The 26,966-nt window shown below is 37.5% G+C and overlaps 1 protein-coding gene across 33 annotated transcripts in view; it reads right to left on the bottom strand.

Moving 5' to 3' along the window:
- DST (dystonin) overlaps positions 1-26,966 on the bottom strand; it is a 296,897-nt gene that overhangs the window by 12,504 nt on the left and 257,427 nt on the right. For 19 of the 33 annotated variants that reach the window (XM_068678323.1, XM_068678322.1, XM_068678302.1 and 16 more), the window contains 18 exons: positions 25,637-25,834; positions 25,025-25,153; positions 21,742-21,912; positions 20,228-20,383; positions 19,797-20,003; positions 18,014-18,133; positions 13,502-13,671; positions 12,790-12,949; positions 11,110-11,304; positions 9,797-9,925; positions 6,140-6,283; positions 5,091-5,279; positions 4,199-4,328; positions 3,236-3,399; positions 2,759-2,921; positions 1,234-1,388; positions 980-1,054; positions 94-111 (listed from right to left, as the gene is read on the bottom strand). In XM_068678323.1, the coding sequence (XP_068534424.1) occupies positions 94-111; positions 980-1,054; positions 1,234-1,388; positions 2,759-2,921; positions 3,236-3,399; positions 4,199-4,328; positions 5,091-5,279; positions 6,140-6,283; positions 9,797-9,925; positions 11,110-11,304; positions 12,790-12,949; positions 13,502-13,671; positions 18,014-18,133; positions 19,797-20,003; positions 20,228-20,383; positions 21,742-21,912; positions 25,025-25,153; positions 25,637-25,834 (2,673 nt within the window). Of the gene's footprint in view, positions 1-93; positions 112-979; positions 1,055-1,233; positions 1,389-1,958; positions 1,992-2,758; positions 2,922-3,235; positions 3,400-4,198; positions 4,329-5,090; positions 5,280-6,139; positions 6,284-9,796; positions 9,926-11,109; positions 11,305-12,789; positions 12,950-13,501; positions 13,672-18,013; positions 18,134-19,796; positions 20,004-20,227; positions 20,384-21,741; positions 21,913-25,024; positions 25,154-25,636; positions 25,835-26,966 lie in introns of all 33 variants that reach the window. The other 14 variants (XM_068678298.1, XM_068678303.1, XM_068678301.1 and 11 more) reach the window with 3 other exon arrangements.

The raw sequence follows: 26,966 nt of genomic DNA, 5'->3' as shown, positions 1-26,966 counted from the left end.
AGACTGACCATTGCAAGCTTAAATCACTATGCGTTAGAGGAAGGGAAAAAAAAGAAAAAAAAAAGAAACTTCACACATTCCACTGGTTTATACCTGATTTCCCAGGAAGAACTGATAAGAAATGAAAAATGGAAGAAAGACACGATTAGTTTACAGGAAATTCTCTACATGACTCTAGAACACATGCAAACTAACACATTAGACATTCTAAATAAAGTTGCTAGTTCAGAGATGAGCAGGTAGCTAGCTATCCGGAGACTGAATACTGAAGAATATTCAAGGCCTTTGTTTCCTTCCCACTGCCGTTTCTGTGATCTTTTAAAAAACACCTGCAAGCATTTTAGTATTTCTTAGCCAAATATCGCATCTTTCATCTGAAATTGTTCTGGTTATTGAATCTAGGGGTAGCAGATCTTTCTCTACAATGTGATACTTTTTTACTGTGATCTAAAATTGTTCAGTGGATATCCAACACATTTCTTGTACTTCTTCAGAAGTACAGTTTGCTCCGATAAAACGACAAGTGAGGGTAAAAGTGATCAAACACGCTTTTGTTAAAGATTTTTGAAGTACAACACAATACAACAGGAAAATATCAGTCATTACTTTTATGATAATGATAGAAAACCAGCTACAGCATAAACGCTTTGGGTATCCAGACAAAAAGTTTGCACTTGCACTTCAAGGAGCTGTTATACGTATGTACACATGTATGCAGTTAGCTTTTAAAAATTCCCATACATTGAAAATGGTTTCTGTAGTTTCAGTGAAAAATACAAATATGCAGCATTTTCCATATTTTTAGCCTGTATGTTCTAAAAAGAAAAAATCACATGAAACTGAGACAAACTTACAGTAAGAAAACATATAATTGTCACACAAAATTCCTGTATATGAATATAGTCTATATCCTTGCAGAACCATATCAGAGGAAGAATCTTTAAGCTGAAAAAACTAAGAAGGTCCTTACGAGACTTACCCTGTACTTGTTATCCCCAATCTGTTCCACTTGAAACCGTTTTGCACATTTACATTTAGCTACCTGCCTTGTAACCTGCAAAAGAACACCACTGGATGATTACTTTCCCACTAATATCGCATTTTTAAATAATTTATGTAACTGGTAAACTTCAAATTATATGGGGGAGGAGGGAGAGGGAAGAAATCAAATTAATTCTTAATGAACGTGACTCCAGTAGAATAGACTACAATCTAAGAAAACAGAGAATGTACCTCATCTTCAATTTTATCAGCATCTGTGAGAGGCTTGTAAGCATCCTTGTTTGGATGAAGAGCTGCTACAAATTCATAATAGTCAATATACCCATCACCATCTCTATCAAAAATATCTGCAACAGCACTCATTTCAAGTCGGCTTGTTGGGAATTCTGTAATACAAAAACAACAACATAGATAAATTGGCTTTTCTATTCCATTACAATGAATGTCTTTATCAATAATCTTAATGTGTTTTCAGGTATTAGGTGACTTCCAAAAGAATAAAGGAATTTTTCTGAAAAAAGGCAGGATCTCCAGTAGATTTTGGCTAAAAATGAATAGCATAGTCTGCCTTGAAGACAGAAACTGAAGAGAGTGCACAGATTAAACTACGCACTTCAACATTTTGACCTTTGAAGCGCATATAATACCCACAGATTAACAAGATAAACTGTTAGTGAGGAAAGGTCAAGTGAGAATTTCAATGATAATTAAATTTGGGATGCAAGGCCTTCCCACTTTAGAAAATGTATAGATTGTTGCGAAATCCTTCTTTAGATCAAGTTCACAGCAAAAGATCATTAATCCAAACAGAGATTCTCTACGAAATGGTCAAGAAAAATTTTAAGTTGGTAAACAGGAATTAAATCATGAGTATTTAGCAGAAACAAGAATTAAATCACGAGTATTTAGCAGAAACAAGATTATATCAACCGAGTTAAGTAAGTAAACTGTTTAACCTCTTGGTTGTATCGGGATTTTCCCCTCAGCTTCTGGCAATCCATGCAAAACATCAAAAAACACATATCATGACAGTATTAGCACATTTACCAAAGCAGGGGAAAAATGCATCTACTGCTGTAGTCTCCTACCAAATAACTTTAACGTGAGGTGCTAAAAGCAACCCAATTCTGAATCTTCACTGCTCAAAGCAAAAAGTCCCCATGATTTGAAGATAAAGGATAACGTTGAGTAGTAGGTCCTTATCTGTTATGAGTCAATGTCAGGCATATGAACATGGCCATGGTTCATGGAAACACTAGTTTCAGAAATTACCCAGTTTTCTTCCATAATTGAAACTATTCCATGTTGGCAAGTACTTGAATAAAAGTCATAAAATCGCATGAACTGGTTTTGAAGTTATCTGTAGGTTTTATGAGGTATGTTTTACTATTCTGAATAATCAATGAAAAGTACCTATCTGTTCAAGATAGTTCAAGTAATCTGTTCTAGTAGCTACTGCTTTGTGGAAATGATTGTCAGAGTCCAATAAACCAGTAAATATTAATTAACTAATAGTATAAATGTGCCATTTATAATCTTATTAAGAGAGAAGATTCCCTAGAACTTGAAAGAGTTTCTACAATCTGAAAATATTTTCAAGTAAAATAATTATAGTTTGAATTAATCATACCTAATGACTTCAAAAAGGAATTCTGACCTTCTGAGATGATCAACCCCATTGTGTACACCATACAGACAATAAGTTTTAATTAGATGTTTCTTCTAAGTTCATCATTAAATTAATTTCAAAACTTACTTGAAGAAAGAATTCCATCAATAAATTCCTGTCTCGTTATTTTTCCATCCTGATCTTTATCAATCCTTCTAAAGAAGTCCATCACACGAGACTTCTTATGGTTCATCCATCGCATGTACTTTTTCCTCCATATATCAAAATCAAAGTTGGCAAATTCTCTCAGCTTCATTTAAACAAAAAAGAGAGAGAGAGAGAAAGAGAAAATTTCTTACAGTTGAAGTCAATTAATTCAGAAAAACAAGGAGAGACCGTCTGCGTTCTTTTAAATAGTTAGTTATTTAAAATGTTAATGTAGGTCCTCAAAAATCTTGCCTCCTCATATTTAAAATGAGAACAACAATTTTTAAAGCATGTGGCAATGTTTTTAGTTATCTGTATCATGCAACAAATACGGATGGCTTAAAGTATTGCCAATGTAACCCAGGTTAAACAAAATTATACAAAGAATATGTGCATTCTGTGTAGTCCATTGCTGACCTCTTCGAGTCTGTCCAAAGCATCATTAAGTTTTCTTCTTCTTTCCAAGGCTAGAAGCCAGACTTGCTGCCATTTGCTGACTAAAAGGTTTACCCGTGGATTTTTGGTTTCAATTTGTGCCTGGGCTGCTGATGGATATATGCCTGGTGTGGGGGAACGCTTTCCTGTTGAAACACGATAAAAAGTGTAAGTCTTACCCAGTTAAAACAAAACAAACATTCACACAAAGGGTACTTGACCCTCCTAAAACCACTCCTCCTTGCCACAAATAATGAGACCAAATCCTGATATGATTCCAACTAATGAGGTTTTCTTTAACATTGCAGGGGAAGGACCAGGGCGGTTTAAGTATTCAACTTCTGCCTAGCCCATAGCAACTAGTAGTTGCTGCATTACTGAAACTGCACAGACTAAATAAAATTTTTGCAAATCCCTTACAGAGATCTGTAAAGTAATTAAGCTAATTTTTGAAGTAGGTTCCATATAGATACAGGCAAATATGAAATGCAAAGGGTAAGTATATCTAAAAATATGAAAAGCAATTTCCTCATTTGAAGATTTCTTTTCCATTCAACTTCACTGAAGACTTTCTGCTTAGTTCCATATAATTTCACAGACATTAAAAGCAAAATTTTGTCTTTCTCTCTTTACGTAAAATAATCTGTTTGCACTTTTAAATAATGGTCGGTTGGCAAAGACTCACTGTGTGCCCTCTTGGAAGTTTAATAGCACAGGAAAGTTTGAACACTATAAAAATAAATACTCAAGAAATATAGAGCAAAATTTAAAAACAGAAGTGAGAAGTCCCCTCACAATGAAAAATACAAGATAATTAGGAAAATCCACCCTATTTCATTAGAATGTTCTGCTGCTAATCAAACTTGTTAGGTTATTAGTAATCAGTTATCTTTGTAGACAGAACGATGGTGTATATGACCTGCCCCAAAACACTTCATTACTTACTTCCTGCTCTCCCCTTATCAAGGACAGGAATATGAGATTGTACAGGAGTGGGTTCAAGTGCCTTTCTTTTATAGGTCTTTGTAACTTTATCCACATCAGGTTGTTTTCTGGTCATTTCCTCCATGAATGTCTGCAATCAGATAGAGGTGGTTTTAATTAACAATACACAGAAGTGACCACAAGAATGTAAAACACACACAATAGCAAAACACCAAAGTTACAAGAACAGCACGGAAAGATTAATAATGCCAACCTAACAAGAAAGACAGATAAAATAGAGGTTTTGCAGGTAAAAAATAATAATAACACAATCAGCAGTGTTAGAACCTCTATGCCTTGTCTGTTAGTCTAAATCTATAAACAGTTTGTCAGACTGTGTATTGTGTATGGTGAGATGGTGTACAACACTTTTAACTCAGGAGTACTCCTCTACTGTCCAGACTGCAGCTCACATAAGTAAGATACTGTTGTGCCTAAACTGGGCTAAGCTTACAAGTATTCACTGCACTAGCAGCATCCTCTTCATAAATATATTTTAGATAACCAATCAGTAAAGCCACACAGCAACACTACTCCTAAGCCAGCAGCACTATCACGTATTTCACATGGTTACTACTATCCTTGTTCTTAAAAGGAGTTATAAGTTTGCTTTTGGAACAATATGGCACTAAAGTTTTTATTGGTTGTTTTCTCACATCTGTGTTGAATAAGCTCCAAGCATATAGTGTATGTAGTGAAGACTCAACTGAGCGTTTGAAAAATGATTCAGTGATTAAGAGAGAAAACAGCTAAGGAGATTTGCACTTAATTATGAAGCCTAGCTGAACAAGAGCATCTGTTTGAACGTGTAGGACAAAAGTGTAGGACATACACGTCACTTAACATGCCTTACCTGATGTTCGGCTATAAGTGCTTTAACTTCCTCGATCTCCTGGGGGATAACCTCTTTATCTTTTTCAGTGAGCGTAGTCTCTGCCCACTGCAACCAGGACAGCAGAGCTTCCAGCAGTTCCTGGTTAGCAATAAGTCCAGCCAGCGCTCCTGCCAGTCTTTGCTGATGTTGTTTAGCCCATGCTAATACCTTGATACAAGAACCAACACATCAATATCTGCACATCTGAAATTCTTCAAAATGTATTTAAAATTGCCCTGCTAACTGTAAACCCAAAGCTTCCTCCCAGTGCTACTGATATTTCAATATCAAAGGTGCTAGGTGTAGTGGCTGACCACTAAATGTGCTAGGCAACTAGAATTTCTAGTTCAGCCACATTTTTGCACAAATACTCAGGTCTATGTACTACTACATGCAGAAAATAGCACATTCTGGTAACAGGCTAAGAACTTGATCAAACCATACTTATAAATCAGTAAATCATATAGGATCTGGGCTCCTTCTTCCTCGTGAACACTCCTGAAGCCATACTTTGCTAACAGCAGGATTTATAAAGTTTTTCTTTAAACTTAATGAACACACAAAAATGCACTTTAGCAACTAAGATTTTGGTGCACCCTCTGAGACTTACTTGTAGCCACTTGAATGATTTGGAAATCTCCTAGATTAAGAACATGTTGTATTCAAAGCCTCCTTAATGCAATTAGAAAATGCTTCAAGTTTGCCTTGTATTTTTTTTCCTTTGTAACTTTTAGATTTCTCTTCCTAGAAACTATTGGCTTTTCTCAGATAGGAAGTGTCAGGCACTATTTCCTTTAATACATACAAACAAAGAAGCTTGACCATCTGCTTTAATTCTTAAAGGCCTATAAGTTTTAAAATAAAACCTGGGGAAGTATGGTATTCACATTCATCATTGTGGGTATTTTAAATGTTTAGTTCTTAACAGCTGGATCATTTCCTCCCAGTACAACTACCATGTTAGTAGTCAGCTATGTTCCAGTCAAAGGCGAACTGTTGCAAAGAAGATGGTTTGAGATAGTACTGACCTCTTCAAACCTGGCTCTGATGATTGTTATCCAGTGCTTAATGGTAGTGATGGAGTCTGGGTGGCAGATAGCCAGGATAGCTTCTCCCATACCTGTTGCTTTATTCAGTTCGGCCTTTTTCTCTTCCAGTTTCTTCATAAACTCCTAAATCAGAAGCAACAGTTTCAATTAGGTGCTGGCAAAAGTTGAAAGAGAAATCTGAATAAATTCTTCATAATCTGAAAGGCTCTGGATCAATCGAAGTCTGAACAGATTCACCAGAGAAGAGAAAGAAGAAAAATAAATTAAAAAAAAAAGAAAAAAGTTTTGTTTCTTTGAGAAAAGTTAAAAAATGCTCAAAAAGCTTATTCCACACAAAGTATTAAATGAAGCTTTAAAATCTTTACCCTATCTTGCCACTCGACCATACTGTAAGTACTTGAAATACACATGCCCTTATTAAAAAAGAAAGAAAATCACAGCACTTTAGAAGCGCTGTAAATCAGCCATGCAATGGTTAGAATCATTACTGGCAACATTTCAGAAGACTTAGTTTGTCTGTCAGTTACAGTAATTCTTCATAATAAACTATCAGGCTCCTAACAGAGGCTGGAAATGTCCAACTATAATTACATGCTCAGACAAGATGACAGAGGACTTCAGGAGCAGCTATAATAACACAAATATGAAAAACTCAGCAGCCAAAGAGAAGAGACAGAGAGAACAGAGACAGGGGCTGTTAATTAACCAGCTGTTTTCAGAGGTTCTGCCATGTGGGAAAAATCTTGTAAAAGCAAAAGGATGTTTACAGCTCTGACCATCCAAGTTCATAGCCACTGATGTTCCTAGGGAGTCTGGCAGAAGAAAGGGTGGCAAGATCAGAACTGAAGTGAGGGGGGAAAAACCCAAAAAAATAAAACGTTTTCCATCCTTTCTATAGTTCACTTTTTTCTTATTATTACTACAGCGGTTTTACAATTCTGCCTACTTTGTTATGTCTAAACGTTGCGTAAGTTTGCATGTCTGTGTGAGCACTGAAACTGTCAACTACTCTCAGTGCCTGGTGGAATTGTTTTTATTTATATTTTAAGATCTTTAATTGGGCTACAGAATAGAAGCACATCTCTGAAAGTTTAACTTAGCTCTCTTTCTCTTCCCCACTACGGGTTATTTTAGATTCCAGAAATTAATGATCAGCCAAGTCAGATATTATAAAATTCAAAGTCACCAGAACATTGTAAAAATAGAATCTACAACTCACAATTACATTATCCTGTGCCACTACAAATTAACTGTGAAAATATCATTAAATAAAAGTGTAAAAAAAGTCTCTTGTACCTTGTTCTAAATGTCTGGAATAGGTAGGCTGTGTATCCAGGATTTCATTATTAATTAATTTTGATCTAAGTTTCACATCAGAGTTTAAGACTCAATCATGATAGCACTCCTCTCATAAGACCCCATGAAATTTTACAATATTTCAGCTCAGAATGGTTTTAAAAAAGTTGAGGTGGGCTGTAGTGACAGATTACCAAAAGAAGCAAGGGCCAGGAGGAAAACAGGCAATAGCAACAACTGTTTTCCCTGAACAAATCAATCTCACACTCTTCAACACACGTTAAGCTTTCCCTTGATATTAAGCTTCCCCTTGGTAAAGGATACCAATTGTATCGAACACTGTTGCAGTCCAGTGATACAGACACATTTACAGGAGAGGAGATGGGATGTTCCTTATTAACTAACGCAGGGCATTACCTCGCTACACCTTTCAGTCCCTGGAGACAATGATGAGTGACTTATGTCACTGGCTGAGATAAGTAGAAATCATTAAATCATATGCAGTGCTCAAGGAAAAAAACAAACAATACCAAGTAATGGGCATAAAGATAGACCATTTGGATAAAATATGTTAACGAAGAAACCTTTCAACAGGTACCTGGATACAAACATATCAAAACTATTTTACAAGAATCACAGATTAATAAAAAGAAGTTACATTTCATATTTAGGCAAATAGTTTCACAGTAATCTAGTCTATTTTATAGATTAATATTACAGCATAATAATGTAGACATGTAGTATATGATACTAGTTTTAAACACCATTTTTCTTTTTGTCTTCTCCTTAAAAGCTAACGTTAATAAACTTAAGAGCAGAAACCACACATTCAAGAAGGACTTTTCACATACATGCTTACTGAGTGGCAAAGAAGCAGTGCCACAGTCTTTGTTAGATAGGAATACAGCAATTGTCAATTATTTGCCCTTTAAAAAAGAAAATGTGGATGGCAGAACATCTTCTAAAGTCTACTAGAAAATTTTAAGTATCGTGCGGTCACATCTGACGCTGAGCTTGGTTGTGTTGTTCTGGTGATTGTTCTCCCCAGCTGGACAGGGTTTCTCAGAGACAAACGGCTTTGGTTTGAGGCTCAACGTTTTGGCAGCATGATTTCAAACTTTTGTACAGAAATGTTGTGTTAATTAATCTACATTGCAAAGGGAGAAATTTAACAATCCATTACCACCAATGTGATGTTTTTTTTCTTCTAATGTTTCAGTTTTCTAACTAAGATTTCATTCCGCTTTTTCCTCTGTACTAAGACAATCAAAAAATGTAGCAATAGAGGAAATGCAGCTAAAAGACCAATTTAATTGTATCAGAGAGTGCGTTGCTACTGTGAACTTCCCCACATGGGCATACACTGACATCTACATGTGTTTGCCAGCTAAAGAGTAACACCCAGTTTTCAGGGCCCCAAATTAAATCTGAAAATTTCTTCAAAATGTATGCTGCTGCAATCTGAATACCTTCAAAATTACCTATTAAGAACAGTTAGGCAGTCCTATTCTGCGTGTGCTCAGTGTACTACTGTTCCCTAACTCAATTTACACAGGATGCTTTTCCACTTTTCATCCTGTAAGCTTGTAACGGTTATAACTTTCTTCATGGCAATAACAAACATCCATTATTATTATAATCTGGTCTGTAACATCACATGCAATTTTATGTTTACTTTATATTTTTTGTATTATTACTACTGCACTTAAAAAGGAAAAGTTTTGCATGAAAAATGCCTGCGTGTAAGAGAGGGAAAATATGAACTCAAATTTCTTCAGTTAGGCTCCTGACTTAGCCATTTTCCCATTTCATTACTGCAAAATCAGTTTGGTGACCTGTAATCTAGTATCTGCAGTACCTAATGCACTGCAGTATTTCAGTACCTAATGTACATGAGGCACGACAGCATGCTGTTTCACCGTGACAGGAGGTTAATGGATGACAACATCATTCTGCTGACATTTACAAATGACCTTGAAAGTATACGGTCTTCTTAGCTCAATGGTGCTGAGAAGATGGATATACTTTTGCTGTTCTAACAGTCTGTGTTAGAATTGTCAGGCAGCATATATTCCAGAGGGTTTTGAATTTATCTCTAAATGATTACAGCAACTTCCTAAATGCCCATTACTTTCATATAATAAGCTAATATGACTTAAACAACAGCCCAACACAAGAATGGGCACCAAAATTCATTCAATTTCTAATTTCTCAATAGAAAGAGCTGCAAAAACAAACCTTGGATGCTAGGTGTGATTACACGAGATAAACTCTGCCTCCTTTCCTTTACATTCTAGTAGATTATTAGAACAAAGAGACCCTCTTCACTTTCTTACTTACCCTGTGCTGGTCTATCAGGGTACGCAAGGCCTCTTCATCATCTGGAAGGACCCCGTGGAAGCGAAGAGCCTGCTCAGCCTCTGCCAGCCACTCCAGGAGGACGTGAACAACAGAGTGGAATTCCTCTGCCTGTTAAACACAAGAAGTCACGGTCACTGATGAGGGGACCTGACAGACACACTGCAGCTTACACAAGGAGACTGAGCCCAGATTTGGAGCCATTAATCACGGAGCAGTACTGGCACATTAACTTTCCATTAAAAAGTCAGTGATATACAGTACTACATTTTCATAACCGTAAAAATATCTCATGCTTCCCAAAAAATTATAGGAAGCCTAAAAGCCTGCTCATGCTTTTAGCTATCTGATTTATAGTGTATTTGCAGCTCAGTTGAGAATGTCATGCCTTTATGCTGACAAATTACATGGGACGTGCTTTCATGGACCAGCTGGAGAGATGAGAACTGTATTTTCTGCATAGCCTAAATCACTGGTTAAGCAAAATTAACCGAGAGCCTGTTAGTGACTGACCCTTTCAAGACTGGAAAGAACAAGAAAGTCACACCTTTGGGCACAGCCACAATCAGACACAATCAGTGTTTGAGGTAGCTCAGAGTTGTTCCTGCTGAGATACCAGGTAGATGGGCAAACACAATACCCTGGGAAAAGCAGGGCAGGAATCCTGTACGCAGTGGATACATCACTGTTACTGGAACCCCAAGCTAGCATCAACCCAAGCTGTATGTCTGCGTGAGCAGTGCAGACATCTCAGGTCTGCAACCAATACAGATGGGCCTATTCATCTGGGACTGGTACCTGCCAATACTGACACGGATAGACTGTTCTGGTTCTTGAGTGCACTCAGCACAGCTCAATTTCTTCTGTAATTGGACAATGTAAACAAGTTTTTAGTACATAAATTTACTTCTTTCTAATAAAGCACAAAGGGCATAAGCATGACTGCAATCTCCAGCTTCCTGTGAGGGGGTCATAGTTCTTAATCAAACTTCATGCTTGTCTGTAACTTCAGTGATTTCCTTAGATGGTAAGGCTTTTGAAACATTTGGTTTTCATTTGTGGTGTAGACTACTACTAATAGTAATAATAAGTACTAACAGGTATTATTTATGTGTTGTGGTAAAGGGGCAAAGACATGGTAAACAATGCATGAACAAGAAAATGAATGTTTTCAAATGAAATTGAACGAAATGGAATGACATGAAGTGAAAATGAAATTATTTTTTTCAACTACACTGTGCAGTATTTTCTCTGCTTCTCCTATAGGAGATGTGGAATCAGCAGCACTCTTTTACCTGTCGGAGAGCCTGTTCTAGTCGCGTTTGCTTGGATACAGACAGGGCACAAACCGTCTCCCAGCGGGTGCTTAGCTCCTGCATTTGGACTTTGACCCAGGAGGAGTCATCTCGACTGCCTTCTATCAGCTCTCTGGCAGAGCGCTTCAGAGCCTGGACACTGCTTGTTCTTTTTCCCAGCTCCTTCTGGAAAACCTAGGACCACCAAATATGATTGGAATGTTTAATTCAATAATGTAATTATAACACGTAATGATAACAATTATAGAAAACAACAAAAAGCCTACTGGTTATAAGAAAGTATCAAAATATTAAATGCATAGTTCAGTCCATGGTAAGTGCAAGTGACACAAAATGCACAAGTTCTGCTCACTAGATTTCATATGAAGATATTTACACTCTATCCTAATGAAACTGGAATCTAGTAGGGAAATGTCAGGCAGATCCTGGGAACAATGCATCCTGATGCAATGCATGGGAAATCCAGCCTTCTTACCACACTGGCTTTAAGCTCTTTATCAAAGCAATTGATCTGACACTGTGATGAATGTGCAAGACTGCCACAGCACAAAAAAAGATCAGATAAACTGCAAACAATCAAGGAAAAGGTTGAAAAATCATAAAAACAGAAATAAAACTTCATCTGGGGGTCAGGCTGTAGGGCTGTAAATCTGTACATATTCATATATTTATGTGAGAGTATGTTCACATTCATGGCTGGAACAAGCTCCATTTTCACAAAGAAACCTCTTAAAAGGAAGTAAGACAAAATGTAAATTGCAAATCTTGTGCCACTGACTGTGATGTACTTATGCTATGCACTTGGACTTCAGAAGCAATTCTAGTACATTTCAGGGTAATTTTTATAGATAACCTGCATTTCTAGATACTTTTTTCCTCACAAGAGACAAAGCTGTCTTCTCACCAAGCAGTGTTTGGATACTGGAAGTCACTGGTGGAAGAAGAGGCGGACCGTCATCCTAAAAGCCTCCCAGACCCCAGAGCTCTGACCGTGTCACTAGTAGTAACTTCAACAGCCATTTCTTCTGACATACTGAACTGAACTCCAGAACTGAGATTCAGAGGCGCAGCCCTAGATCCCCTACGTGCTGCCTTCTTCAAAGACACTTCACTGACAAAATACTGCAGCCAGCGTAGGTTTCCTGGGTCGTCATCTAGTTGTGTACTCCCATGCACGACTTAAGCACTGCAACTGCTTTTCTCCGTGAATATGCAGCAGCTCTGCAGGTTTGAAATGCTCACTGCTGCCTTTTCAGAAAGGCTGCTGGAGTCACAACAACTGCACTGGACATTTGGTTAGCAGATGTACTGAATAAAACCCTTTCTCTTCTTCCCCAAAAGATTTCCAGTAAAATCAATTTTGACACTTCTTTCCATATACACACATTCATAAATGCACAGTTGTGCTTTTTGACATATTTATAAATACACAAGATAGCAGCATTAAATTGAGTATCTCGACGCTAATTGGTGCCAACGAGTTATTAACAAGTTCTTTGCTTCCAAGTCTGTTTTATAGCATTTTCCATTGTCAACATGTTTATGTCATAAAAATATTCCGCGTTTCTAAAATTACAGAATAGCCAAAAATGAATTAGCATTAAAAGACTACACTTATGAGCAGTCTAGTAATTAAAAAAAGAATATATTTGGAATTACCTTGTGATTGTCAATCAGGTTCATCACTAAATCAATGTCTCCATGTACTGGCTGATCTTCTGCTAGCTGGGGTTCAATTTTGTATAACCAATCAATGAGAGCTTGCAGAGCATCAGTAAATTGTCCTGAGAATAACAGGGCTTCCTCTAGTTTATTTTGTCTGGGGGAAAAAAATGAACACAACGAAAAGAATAAACTTAGTTAAAAATCATAAGGAAAAAATTTTCGGCATAAAATGCTAACAAACAAGAGCTCTAAATTAGTGTTTCTTTCCCCTTTTAAATAGTGGGGAAAAAAACAAAAGCATAGGTCTGCAGTGGGATGAACACAATGCTTCTTGGGGCTCTGAACAGTCCCAGGCAATGCACACGTTCTGCTGTCTCCAAAAGAGGCAACATTCTCCTGGCTTCCCCATGCTACCCTCAGACACAGTGGCTCCTGAGGCAGACACGTAGGAGACACCGCTCAAGTGGGAATTTACCAATTAGGTTAATGGGGCTTTATCCAGTCTGTACTGACCAGCACAAAGCAGGTTCCTCAAACAGATGAGGAACGCTCATCTGTTCCTCTCCCCCTCCCTCTCACTCTTAATTATGAGACACGCTAGCCACTCTGGTTTTACTTCTGTGCAACAGAAGCCAAAACAGAAGCCTGAAGAATTCTTGTAAGCCTTATTCTTATCTGCTCAATAATTAGATTGGCTTTCATTTACCTTTCTACTGATTTTCCACAAATTGTGTCCCATTTATCCCTTAGCTCACTCAGCATATCATCAAGTTTCAGATTGTCATCGGCCAAAGTAGTTTTCTCTTTCAGGGAGCGTCCAGTCCTGTTTGTGGTATCATATACAGAGTGTTTGGCACCAAGAGATTTCTGGAATTCCTATAAACACGGAAGAAAAAGAAAACAACCATATAGCATCAACTACTTACAGTCCACAGTTAATCACATTTTGCCATATTATTTGCAATGTAAATAATCAATGTCGCTGCAAGAAGATGTTAAGCTTAATGCAAAGTTTTTAGTTTGCTAGTGCCACACAGTGTAGCTGAAATTATACAAAGCTTGATGCTACCAGAGGCCATGCCTTTCATCCCTCTCCGCGAAAAGAAACAGCTCTACACCTACAGGAACCACTCTAGGAGACTCCTCCCTCAATGAGGGATGGCTCCTGTCTTACCATAATTCCTAAAACCTAAATTTCAGTAAGAGGCTGCCTTGGCTGTTCAGAAGAATATGAAAGGACTTCTAGTTTGGGAACTATGAACCGAGCATCTTCACACTACATTTATGTATTTTAAGATTTCAAAGTAGTGCAGAGCACCCTGGAGGCGACAAACATTACTCTGTTTTATCTCAGTGTGAACAAAATGGGGAACTTCTTCCATCCATGAGCATTTAACCTTCCTAAGACTGAAGCCTACTACAATTGGGAAGAACTGTATGCCAAAAATATACAGATTCAGGTACAAGAAGAAGCCAGATGGCTTCCCAAACAACACAGTTTGGGTTGGAAGTCATGATCATAAACAGGTTACTGTAATCCAGGAACTCTGGAAGAGTGATGGTGACACAGCAGCTGCATTTGCCAGCCTGCTCTGACTGCTCCTGCTGCACAGAGCTTCCAGAAGCTCTGTGCAGCACAGAGGAACATACAGAAACTTCTGATATCAGCAGAGAAGTCAACAGAATGACAGAGTAAATAATGAAGTAACTGAACATTACCAAAGGATAAAACCAACTTTACACAGTAGCTCTTGAATGGTAGTAATGCTTGAAGTGCTTTAATTCACACCTTCATGAACTGCTAGTAGGAAACCAGTATAAAAAAAATCCAAACATTGCTTTATAAATTTCATATATAGACAATTTAATATTCTTTTTTTTTTTTTAATTAAAAAAAATAATAAAAAATACCAGGCCAAAAGAGTTTTTGCTCAATGTTTGCTAACATGGTTTTCCACCTGATTCTCAGAGTCAGATGTTTAATATCATAAAATCCAGCATGGAAATGATTACCAGTTAAAATTCTTAATAATTCCTGAGGGCACATAAAGATTGCAAAGACTTCACATGGTCACTGCCAGCACATGCACGACTGCTCATCTCCAACTTGCAAGCTGTTCCCAGCTGCTCTGCACTAGCCTGTGCCGTGGTAGCTCATGCCTCTTCCACCAGCTTTCCTATCTGTTCACACAGCCATCTGCTCATTTTAGATGTGAATTCACATCAGGGAAAGCTCAGGTGCAGTGGAGGTGTGTGAAGTATGAGGCATTGGGTTGTGACATGGGGATGGTATGCTAACTTTACCTAGGGTGATTCAAGGTTCCTTATTTAAATCTTACTCAATAGTTTGCACTGCCCTGTCCTGATTTTATGGTTATTTCAGGATCCAGAGGGAACTGAGGATTAGAATCTATTAAAAAAAAATCAGCATTTGTTTTGTAATCAAGTATCTCCCTATTGTCCTTTCATTTTCCTCACATAAAACAAGGAATCGTGTTTTAAGAAAGAATACAAACACCACTGTCAACCTAGAACTGCTACAGAAATAAATAGCCTTTCCAAAATTAAAATAACCAGATCCTTATAAGAGTTTTTTCAAAACAAATGACGCACACATTAGTGCTCCCGTTGTTTGATGGGGTTCATTAACTACTTAAAGTTACATGCACAACGTTTCTTGATTTGCACAAAGAAACACAATGAAATTGTTGTCAGGGGAGGAGCATACACTAAAAACAGATTTAAAGGTGAACAAAGGGTTGCAGTCAATTCACTCTTTGAGGCACTGCACACACTGTACCAAATCTACTTGAATTCGATTTCACAGAGGTATAGCTGAGAGTAGATTTTGGTTTAAGACATTTTAGCTGCCAAGAGCAGACAGGTAAAATGAATGAAATCTCAATAATTAATTATTTATCTTCTTCTAATGAAGACAGGCAAGACCATACAGATAAAATCAGTTAGGTTCACATAAATGTACTGTAAGGAACATTCAGCATTAGCGCAGGACTGGATTGGCTAACCTAGTAAGGGATTTTCCACTCCTGACTTCTAAAAATGAGGAAAAATTTCAGATAAACAGACCATGAATAACCCCCCAAAAGTCCCTGGCAGTGCACTAGATATGAGTGAGAAAGAAAACATATCTTGGCTTTTCTCTTTCGGGGCATTTTTTTTTTTTTTGGCAGTAACAACTGGCAAAGAGTGAGTCCAAATCATTGCTTACAGCACACACACAGCACACATTCGGTTTAGATAGTAAAATCACTAGCTAAATGGAGCAAGGAAACCTTCAAGGCTGGACAGAAAAGACAAAGACAGACAAAAGAGGGTCTATGTGGGAGTGGAAGGAAAGGATTCAAAATACAAGGAAGGACATTGCAGTGTTGGGAGGTTTGACAGCTCGTTAAAAAACAATTGAGTTGATTTCTTGGGGGGGGTTGTTTGAAGTTTAAAGTCACAGAGTTCAGCAAACTCCCTCTCTCGTATACATTCATCTTTTTCCTCAGAATAACCAGTTTCAATCCTAATGCCCCCGTGCTATGTTCCAGCCCATTCCTCATAATAAAGGAGATTCAAGCAATTTAACCAGCTATTCTCTGCAGGTATGCTATATGAAAAGAAGCTGGAGAAAATCTGTCACTGGGGGAACTGATGAATCTGACAGCCTGTTTGAGGAAGTTTGGGCTCATAAAATGTACTGCTGTAGGTACAGAGAACAAGTACTAAGCTATCAAGTTTAAAACTTCAGAAGAGAGGAGGAGAATTAAGACAGTGTGTCAATCCCCAGGGCCAAAAAGGACCTCAAAGCTAAGTCACAATGTGTTCGCCATACTTGTGAGGAGTTTGAACTTTTTATATAAAGACGAAAGAAAAAAAAAAAAAGAGTGGAAGGATTAAAAGATTGATAGAGTCAGACAATACAAGAAAGAAGATCTTAATAGAGATTTTTCTAAATCCTCAGAGCTGACTTCAAGTTCTGGCAACACCACCTATCCCAGAACAAACTGAAATTGCAGAGTTAGCATAACAGAATGTTAATGCAGGTTTTATCTAAAAGTTTTAACACCAAACGTAGGTAAAAACTATTTTTGTTTGACCTGCAGCCAACTTCCCCATATAAAGTAGAATATTATTATCCTGTTTGATAAAAAATACTTAAATCATCATGGAAGCTGAGAGATGATAAAAATGTGAAGCAGACTGATGCAGTAATCAATCATTAATGCTCAGGGTAAAAGCTTATCAGAGGTAAAAGCAATTATCAGAAACTACACACAGAGGGTGTAGAGAGCTGAGATGCAAAACCTACGGTATACTGTGCAGAATGAAATAATAGAAACAAATGCAGTACTCTAAAGTCAACATGAAAAGTAAAAGTAAATATATGCCAAAATCCAGAAAAATAAATGATATTTCAATACTTGTCTCTGATGAAACTGCTCTAAGATAAATCTTTAGACACAGCCTGTCTCTGAAGATTCTATGTCACCCACTTGAATCCTCCCTAATACATTATTTTAGGCTGTTTACAAAAGTAAAAATGAAGACGTTGTCTGTCCTTCATTTTTTTCTGTCTGCTATAACTGTAGAGCTTCCTTCATTTTTACATCAACTTTATTTGTTTGAAAAGCCATGTCAATGGCAGAGATTTTTACACTTACTCCTCTGAAGCTGCATTTGTGGAAAGGTGGTCCTGGAATTTTTAATCCTATACAGAAAAACTACCTTTTCTACTAACAGAGCCACTGTACTTTATGGAGGACTACATTATTACTTCTACTTGACTTAAAAAGCAGCTGTCGATCAAAAGGCAAGATTGTTTTTTATTTTTGAGGTTGTCCTGTAGTATTAAAAGGAAAATACCAAGCAAAGTAACTGGATGGTAAGTTTGTGTTGTAAGGACTGAAAAAAAAAAAAGCCTATAACCTCTTCAGGGATTCCTCTTCTGAGGGAGTATTACTTTCCCTTTTTAAAGTTTCCCTGGTGCTGTATTTTTATGCCTTTCCTCTTCATCATTAACCATTCTACCACAGACCAGGTTCTGTTAAGAGCTTTCTTGACTCCCCACCTGTAACACGCCACCAATTAATTCAATGCTAACAAACTCTTCATTGTAGTGAGGCCATAAGTTTACTTCCTTTGCTGACTGAACAGTACAAGGTTGAGACTTACATCTCCATGGGCATCTTGCATTTCGTCAGTCATGACTTACCTTATGCTGCGCAAGCTGCATCTTTATTTTGTCAGGATCATTTGCAATTTCAAGATCAGAGTCCAGAGATTTCTCAGATTCTTCCAGCCACTCCATAAGTTTGTGCCAGGCTTCATGGAACTGCAGGAAAGTGAGATTTGCATAGATGTAGAAATGCACTGGTGCATAAAACAGTTCATAAACATTAAACCCTGACTAGTTCTTTACAGGCCAAACAAGTACCAAAACCCTGGGAAAGGTTTGGTGTGATTTTTCTCCCAGGCTTCTCAAAGAGGGACTGGCTCAACCATGGGTTCCACTGGACTTAGCCTCCTTTTTAGCAATTTTTAATGTACATAATCTGTATGCCTAGTGTGCATCTTTCACAGACACATTGGTAACTTCTGTTTATGTGTTGGTCATTTAGATTCCTGCCTTCTTAGTAATGAATACAAAATACATCAAGAATGGGATTTAGCTATTGCCTGCATGGGATGACAGCTGTAAATCACTGGGGAAAACTGCCTGGATGATTGCCCAAGATTTTCCCTGAGACATTCATAAATGCTCTCATTATATCAAGTACTATCTTGACGGGCACAGAACAGATTCTTGATCTTCCTTCCTTTCTCAACAACAACAGTGCTTCAGGGAAGGAAGCAGGGAAAGACTCGAGATTCAACCAGCTTTCACAAAGTGGCAGCCCTTTGGGACAGGATTTTTCCAAGCCTGTCATTTCTCTCTCCATGCCTCTTGAAAATTTTTCTTGCCTGGGCTGCCTACACATGAAAGTACAAGAAACCAGTTCAGAAAACTGTTAAGTCTCTAGGACCCTGGTGTTCAGGGCTGTGGATCAGGCCTAAGTATTCCTCCCCTGCTCTGTACAGATAGTTGTTATCCTAAATGAATAAAACTCATTGTATTCAGCTCTGTAAATGGATGCAGGGATGTAATTTTCTCTACTGTCCATCTCATTGCAGAATGGCCACATGTGTGAATGCACAACAGAAACTGCCGGAAAATGAATAATGTTTGATTGGTTTATGGCCTAATTTATTGCTCAGAAGAGTTCTTACTCTATGAGCTGCGTGGCAGTAACAGTGAACATGAGAATGTGGTTTGGCTGTGAACATAACCAAAGCTCTATGTGATTAAAAAAACCTCGAACTTCCTATTGATGTTTCAATATATTACATTCCTCTCACACATTTTGCATCTTATCATTTATGTTCTTCAGTGAGGGAAACATGAGTCTAAGGAAAAAAAATAATGCTCCCTGGTGAGAAGTCTGTAAAAACCTCTCTGGGTTTGTAAGATAAAATTCCGTGTGGCAGAAATCTTACCACACGGAAGATAATGGTCTAGTAACTACCAAAAGAAATCGAAGAAATGGTGTGTATGAACTAGGGCAAAATGTAAACCCAAGAAGAAAATGCAAAGCAATATTGTCACAGACTACTAATAGGGGTTTGACATGTTCTTTAATAGCTAAGGGGTCGATTGTGTAACTTCTTTTTGAGGACAGATGGCACTACTAATCTACATCTGGAAGCCACACTAACTTTCTTCTTTCAAACCATCCCGTACTGCAGACAGAAGTCACTGCTCAAGTTGAAAATGAAGCTTTCACCTTCTAAATGAAGTGCACCATGATTGAATCACTGAAATTGCTCCACTAACCGAGAGCCTGTTACACTAACCCAGACTTACATGAAAGTGTGCTTTAAAGCACCATATACTTCAAGAGTCTGGTTGTAATTTCAGCTAAGTTCAAAGAATTGTACAACAGCTGTTGTTCGATTACCTGTTTGGCTCGTTTCCTTGCATCATCCAAAGCTCTTCCCCTTTCAACTAAGCGTTGGACTACTTTTTCCCATCTACTCTGTACACTAATCAGCAGATTCTTAATAAGGACAACATCCTGTTTCTGGCTGAAGTATTTCAAATGGGTTCCAGTTTTGTCCAGTTCTATGATCTGATCTCGATGAGAATTCACCTCTGTGGCAAAAACCTTGGGAAAAAAAGTAGAAAATTACTCTAAACACTAGGTTGCTCATATGCTGGATAAACACCGAAAAAAACAGTCTGATAAGGAATGATGTAGCAAGACTATAAAATGCAATTTTAAACAAAATAAATGTTTCTAAGTGCTAGTGTTGCAGGGTTCATTTGAACATTGTTAAAGTATCTCTGCAGAACTGGAGAAAAACATTACACATCTGTTTCTTTACATACCTTGTGTTCATCAATTTGAAACAAGACAGTGTCCAAGATAAGACTTGGCCGAGAAGCTGCAGTTAGAGTTTGCTCTGCCTGAGTAAGCCAGTTGATGAAATCTTGAAGTGAGTTGTGGAACTCCATTGCTAAATTAAGAGCTTCTTCCAGTTTGGTCTGTAAAGATAGGTCATATTTTAATAGCATTTGATATTGTGCAGGGGCTTCAGCCAAGTAAGCTATCTTAGTTTAGCATTTTGGAGTAAACTGTTTTAATTTAGCATTTAGTTTAACATTTTTAAGCATTTTCCCAACTCCAAGTTTCTGAGTTTTGTATTTTAAAATAATAGCCTGCATTTGAGCATGTTAAAGGAGATAGATAGAAAAGTAACAGTGACACTATGTATGATAGTGTAAAATACAGCATGTAGTAGTAGGATACATTTTCTATTTTAGATCATTTCATCTTCTGGTAGTTAATCATAATGGGACATAGGGATTTAAGATTTTGTATGCAAAACCTGTATAATATCAGAAATCTAATGTGGCAGTACACTTGGAAGAGCCTCAGAGAGGTCATCTTATTTGTTCTCTTGCACTAAAGAAAGAACAAGTTTGCCTAGACACTTTTCTTTAACAATGCACAATTGTCATTGTGGTTGCCTGAACTTTTGGATACAGGGTTTTTTGTTGACTATGAAAGAGCAGTCAGATTTTCAGTTGCACTGCTGGCTCAGCTGAGCACTCCAACCTTGCATCTTCCTGCAAGAAGGCACTCATGTTATGTATTAATTAGTCTGACACTCTTTCATTATGCAGTTACCTTAGTATGTACCAGAATTCTCACTTTAAAATATGACAAAGTTGTGAGTTAAATATTTGTGCTTTACATACATCAGGGCTGTACAGAGAGTTCAAGTTCCTCTGTTTGTAATTATTGACTTTCTTCATTGTTTGACTGAGGTAGAACAAATGCACTACACTTCGTGAAGGAATGAAAGCAAAATGAAGTTAATAATAAGAAAAAGTATGCTGCACATCAGTGAAATCATAGTATTGATCTACAGTAGAGCAGAAGGCAGTCACTTGAACTAAGTGGCAGACGGCCAAGTGTTTGGGATTTTTAACAAAAAAAAAATGGATAAAAGCTAGAAAAATTAATGCAGCAATTCCATACAGAGAAGGAAATAAACTTGAATGATGAAATAATTTAATTCCTTCTCTCATGTCTATGATCACTGTAGTAAAAAACAGAAAAGCCCTCAGCCTGTAAAGTGAGTATCATCAGTACCAGTTAACATATTTCTATGGAACAACCTTCTGCCCTTCTTACCTGCCCTCACCCCCAAATAAGGATAATAAACTCCTAGAATCCCATTTTTTCCCAGTACTTGCTAAATATACCAATGAATTCTCCAAAATTTCTCTACAACTTTAGATCTAAAAGACCAAGCAAGTATGCATGTGTAAAAGGACAAAACACTAGCAGTCCTAAATACATGATTTACACTACTATTTTTATGTAAAAAACATACTTTTCTTTCACTGAGCTTTGTTTGTACTGATTCCCATTTTTCTTTTAAGTTATTTATGTCCTGCTCAACATTTGTTTCGGCAGACTCTGGGCATCTTGCAAGCATCTGCTGGCCTTTCTGCATTAGACACTTATATGTCTCTTCTTTGGCTTCAAAGGCTGCACAAAGTTCCTAAATAAAGAAACCAACAAAATATAAGTCAGGTAGAAATTCAATACTCTTTACAAATGTTAGCATAGTATTTATTCCTCCCCCAACATTTTGCGGGTATGATTAAGACTAATAGAGGAAACATATGTAATTCATAAAAAGCCAAATGAGCAAAGAAAGGGCCCAATTCTTCAGGAAATGAGAACTTGTATTGTCTGTCAGATGTTTTTTTCTGAGATCCAAAGCTTGGCAAAGAAAGTACTATGCACTTATCTCATTGCACAAGATTTGCTATAACTCTCTTAGTTTGCAGTCCATCTGTAGCTGAAACACAAAAAGTGTCAGCATTCACTGAAAGCCGACCTACCCACACACCTTCGAAAGCAGGTGGGACAACTTGGGAGGGCTGCTTTATCGTACATCATCTCTTTTGTTTTGTCTGTATCTTCCCTCGCTCACTAGGCAAGAGCACTGCAGACATTTTACACATATACAGAGAGCTGGAAAAATAATGGTAATAACTGTTTTACCTGCTAACTATTGGACTCACTGCTCTCTTTTAACCATGTTGAAGATGAGGTGGCAAGAGAATTGGAGCTCATATATGTCCCTCTGACTCAAAGGAGCAACAGACCTTTCAAAATGCACCAACAAAGTTGGTATAGGCTCCAAAGTGAGGAACGTCTTCCAGGAAATGAGCAATAATTGATTTGCTGATGGGAGGAAAAGAACTTTATCCTCTTATCCCCAAGAAAAGAGCATAAAACCAACATTTTCTCTGGGGTAAGAGATTTTGGACAGAGGGTTATTTATATCTGATTACAGAGGAGGGTAAAGCAGAAATTCAGTTGAATCATGAGCTAAGGCCAGAAAGCTTCCTTTCTTTCTTCCTAAGGTCCATGAAAAACTGTTGTGACCTAGCCTGATTCTTCCTATGTTCCCAAACTCCTAAAAATATTTCTGGTTTCCCTAACTCCCCAGAGCACCTTATTCTACTGCAGTGTAGGAACCCCTCAGAAGTCAACGTAGGGAGTGCATCACAAGTGGGACACAGCATGGCAAGAGTGGCCTCAAACACTGGGGTAGGCTCAGTCTGAGACAGGAGGCCTCTTTCTAAGCCCCTTTTCTGTTGGTGTCCTATAACATTGCTTCGTCTCTCTTGTATTCCTGGAGCTGCCCTAGCTGGAAATGCTACCCAATCGCAATTCCATTTGTGAACTGATTGCAGTTGAGTCCTTATTCAGAACTGTAGAAACAGACCTTATACTCAAGATGATGATTCATAATGTTATTTCCAATGAGAAAGACAACAAAATATAGTAAAATTTCCTTTTCAGTTTCAGGTCACAAATGAACATGGTTTGTATCCCTTAAGAGCAGTTTGAATTTGGAAGTTATGACAAATTGTTCTCAACCGGACAACTGGCCTCAGCATTTCAGCTGCCAAAAAGCCAGAGAATTCACACAGAACTGCACAGATGCACTGAGTTTAACTAAACTGAAATAAAATCCTATTTTTTAAAAGTTAAATACATTAAAAAATAACAAGATGATGTTTGCAGCTGTAAAAATGTACAGTTAGGAAACAATTGTACATATAGATTACTATTACTGGGGACACATTCATGCTTGTTCTAACAATATTACATTCAGTTTTAAGATTCCTTAACTACTCAACCTGTAAATGCAAGAAATATAGAAAATGGCTTACTGATTTGCATAGTAGAAGAATATACCCTAAACACCCTGAACTTTTTCAGTGAATTTTTTTGGGTCTTGATCTGATAGCCCAGAGACGTTGTGGAGTCTCTTTCTCCGCATATATCCAAAACCTGCCTGGATGCCATCCCATGCAATGTGCAGGGGGGATTGGACTAGGTGATCCTCAGAGGTCCCTTCCAACATCAACTGCAATTCTGTGTGTGATTCCAGGCCCAGGATGAAAAATGGAAAGAATTCCACTGACTCCCACAGGTTCTTGATTAGACAGCCCCCACTCTTGCAGGAACAAAAAGGGTTGGTTGGTCGTTTCTTTACTTTTTTGATTCTGTGTTTTTTTTTTTTGTTGTTGTTGTTTGTTTGTTTTTTCAAAACACAAAATTTAGAAAGATTTGAGGGGAGGGGGATGTCAAAGAATCAACGTTATTTCTGTGTTTTGTGCTTGTTTCCTGTCATAACTGATTCAAAAACTATAAATAACGTCCCTTCTCAAAAACAGTTGCCGTTAAATTTTGAAAAAAATGCCCCACATATGTGGGCAATGGCCTTTAGCATCATTCCAAAATAAAACCTGATTTATGAAGCTGTGACAATGCAGTGTTTTAATGGAAACTGTGTCAGGCATGTTAGAGCTCAAGGACAGTTCAGAAAATATCACTATTACATCTGAGCCAGGAGGTCAGGAGTTCAGATCCCTGGGTTTGGGCTTATATCCAGGCCTAGCAGCACAGCATGATTTTCTATAAGTGGAGCACCAGGAGCCACATTCCCCTGAGTTACCTCAAGACTTCAAGTCAAGGCATCCTTTATCAAGCTCTATGGTTCTACAGGGGAAAAAATCCATAGGGTTTATCTTTTAAAGGAAGGAAGTGAAGGAAGGGAATAATTCAGACATCCTGATCAGATTTCCATTTCTAATTAAAGCAGAGTTTTTATGACCCATTACTCCTTATTATATCTGGGCTAACGATGATTTCAGCGTCAGCTTTGGTTAAATAAAGAATAAAGGATTGAACCCCTTAATTCAAAGTCCAAATGAATGTGGATCACTTTTAGATTCATCTTTGTATCTGAGAAAGAACATCAATTCTAGTTATGGGAACAGAAGGGAAAAGAAGCATACGAATTACCAAAAAATCTGTAAACACTTTCTGTTTTTGTTACTGAAACTATGGATGAAAAAGCTTATTTTATAGTCTCAACACTATTAATGGCTCTGCTTTGGGCACCTCCCAAGTTACTACTTTCACTACAATGAAAATAACAGTGTTGTTTTGAAGGCCATTAAATTTTTTTTAAGATACTGTACAGACATTGTGATATATAGAACATGCTCTGTATTTACCATAAACACTCGTGAAAGATAGTTAGCCCTGAAATGCAATTTGCAAAGCATTCTAATACTGATACTTACCATATGGGTATTAAGCTGTTCTCTTGCTGTTTCTGGTAAGCCTCCAACAGGTTTTGATGCCAACAGCTGACGTTCAGTGTCTGTCAGCCATTGCTGCATATCTTCAACTTCACCATGGAAACCTTGGGCCTAAATTACACCATATCATTTTAGAGCTTACTTAAATGTTTTCCATTCTAAATACTAACTCAGATGCAGAAGTATACTAGCAACAGATTCAATCAGGTATTTGCAATAATTGGAGGAAATGAATAAAAAGCAAAGGAAAAACAAAATTTAAGCTAACTGCATTTATCATAAATGATAAAAACAAAAATTATGGAAATCCTGAAAGAAGGTTAAACAAGCAACTGTGAGATCAATGTTTTCCCTGATTAATATACCTACACAGAAATATCACCTTTTAAAAATACATAGGTCAAAACTAAAGTCTTGATGCAGCACTACAAAAGACAATGGCCAGCTGTGGAAGACACAGTTGGTTCCAAACTTCCTCCAAATTTAGGAGCGTCTATTTTTTTATTTAGACCAACTTCTAATACACGCATCTATGTATTTCATGTAAAAAGACACTTTTTCTGAGTTATCTCTATCTGATCATTTCCTGTTCACCTGGATCAAGGCACTGTCCAGCTGCTGTTTCCTTTGTTCTGTTTTTTCCAACACATTCTGCCAGCGCTGATTCAGAAGTTCCAACTTGCTCCGTAAATTACTTGCTTCTTCAACAGCACTTGATTCAATCAGGTCACTTCCAGCTTTCTTAACTGCTTCCACTGTAGACTGGTGAGCTAAAACATCGTTTTGTAGCACCTACAATTGTAACACACAGCACCTGTGACTGGCCATGCTGATAAGTTATGGACGGAAGGAAAACATAGTAACCAAACTAGTTCTAACCCAGTTATAATGCAATAGTTTAAAATCAGCACAAGTACTTGTGACTAAAGCTAATAACTAATCTTACTTCACTCAAAAGCAGTAACAGACCAATCTGCCAAAATGCTGTATTTTATTGTTATATATTGAAAAAAAAAAGAGTATTCTTTATGAATAAATAACTTCCTGAAATTATGAAAGCTTTACGGCACTGCTAGTGAAGAATCACTTCTGAGGCATCCAGTATTACCTCACTTTCCTTCGTTTACTACATCCATTTCTTTACTAGCACTTTTCTTTGGTTTTGAGGGCAAGGTGTGAAAACAATGTTATACATACTATTGCTGATTACTCTTGAAGCAGTAGGCTAAGAAGAGAAGAGAGAGGAGAGCAAGAAGACAACAATCTTCTGACTGCCACAATGTCTTTTCTGGCATTTCAGGTCTACAGCCAACTTTGTGTTATGACAGGCTAGCAGGACACTTCAACTGTCCTAAGAGCTGGGGAACGACTGTAATACTAACACGATAAAATCTCCATCTGTCTTAAAACCTGTTACCACCACCCACAGTAAAACCACCAAGGACAAAAAAGTACAATTGGGAAAAAGACACTGTTTTCAGAAAGATTTCATTAAGATTAATGGAAGCTTTTGAAATACCCGGAATAAAGAACAGAAAAAGATGTGTGAAATGGTTAAGAAGGGAATGAAAAACACTACTTAAAAAGTCAAACTTTATGACTGCTCTCTTCCACTGGTTCAAACTTATCTCCATCAAAATACTAGTATAAGGAAAAAAAAAAAAAAAAGCTAAAAACAGAAGAACTTTCAAATAAAACATACAAAGCACCTGATATAAAAGCAAGTTACAAGTAGTCCTGGTATCACAAGGTGCACAAACATGTATCACACTTGCTTTAATTCTTCTAGGCTACGCACTGGAAGGTATTTGTTGTTTTATTTTCCTGACAGGAAAAAAAAGGGGGATATTCACACAAGCAGATGAATCTTATCCCTTCCTTCCTACTGAGGCTCACTAGGAACAAGGTTTATTCTGTCCAAAGT

Source organism: Anas acuta, chromosome 3, assembly GCF_963932015.1.
Source record: "Anas acuta chromosome 3, bAnaAcu1.1, whole genome shotgun sequence".
NCBI lineage: Eukaryota > Metazoa > Chordata > Aves > Anseriformes > Anatidae > Anas > Anas acuta.
The sequence above is the reverse complement of the archived record's forward strand: the minus strand, read 5'-3'. Positions and strand labels throughout refer to the sequence as shown.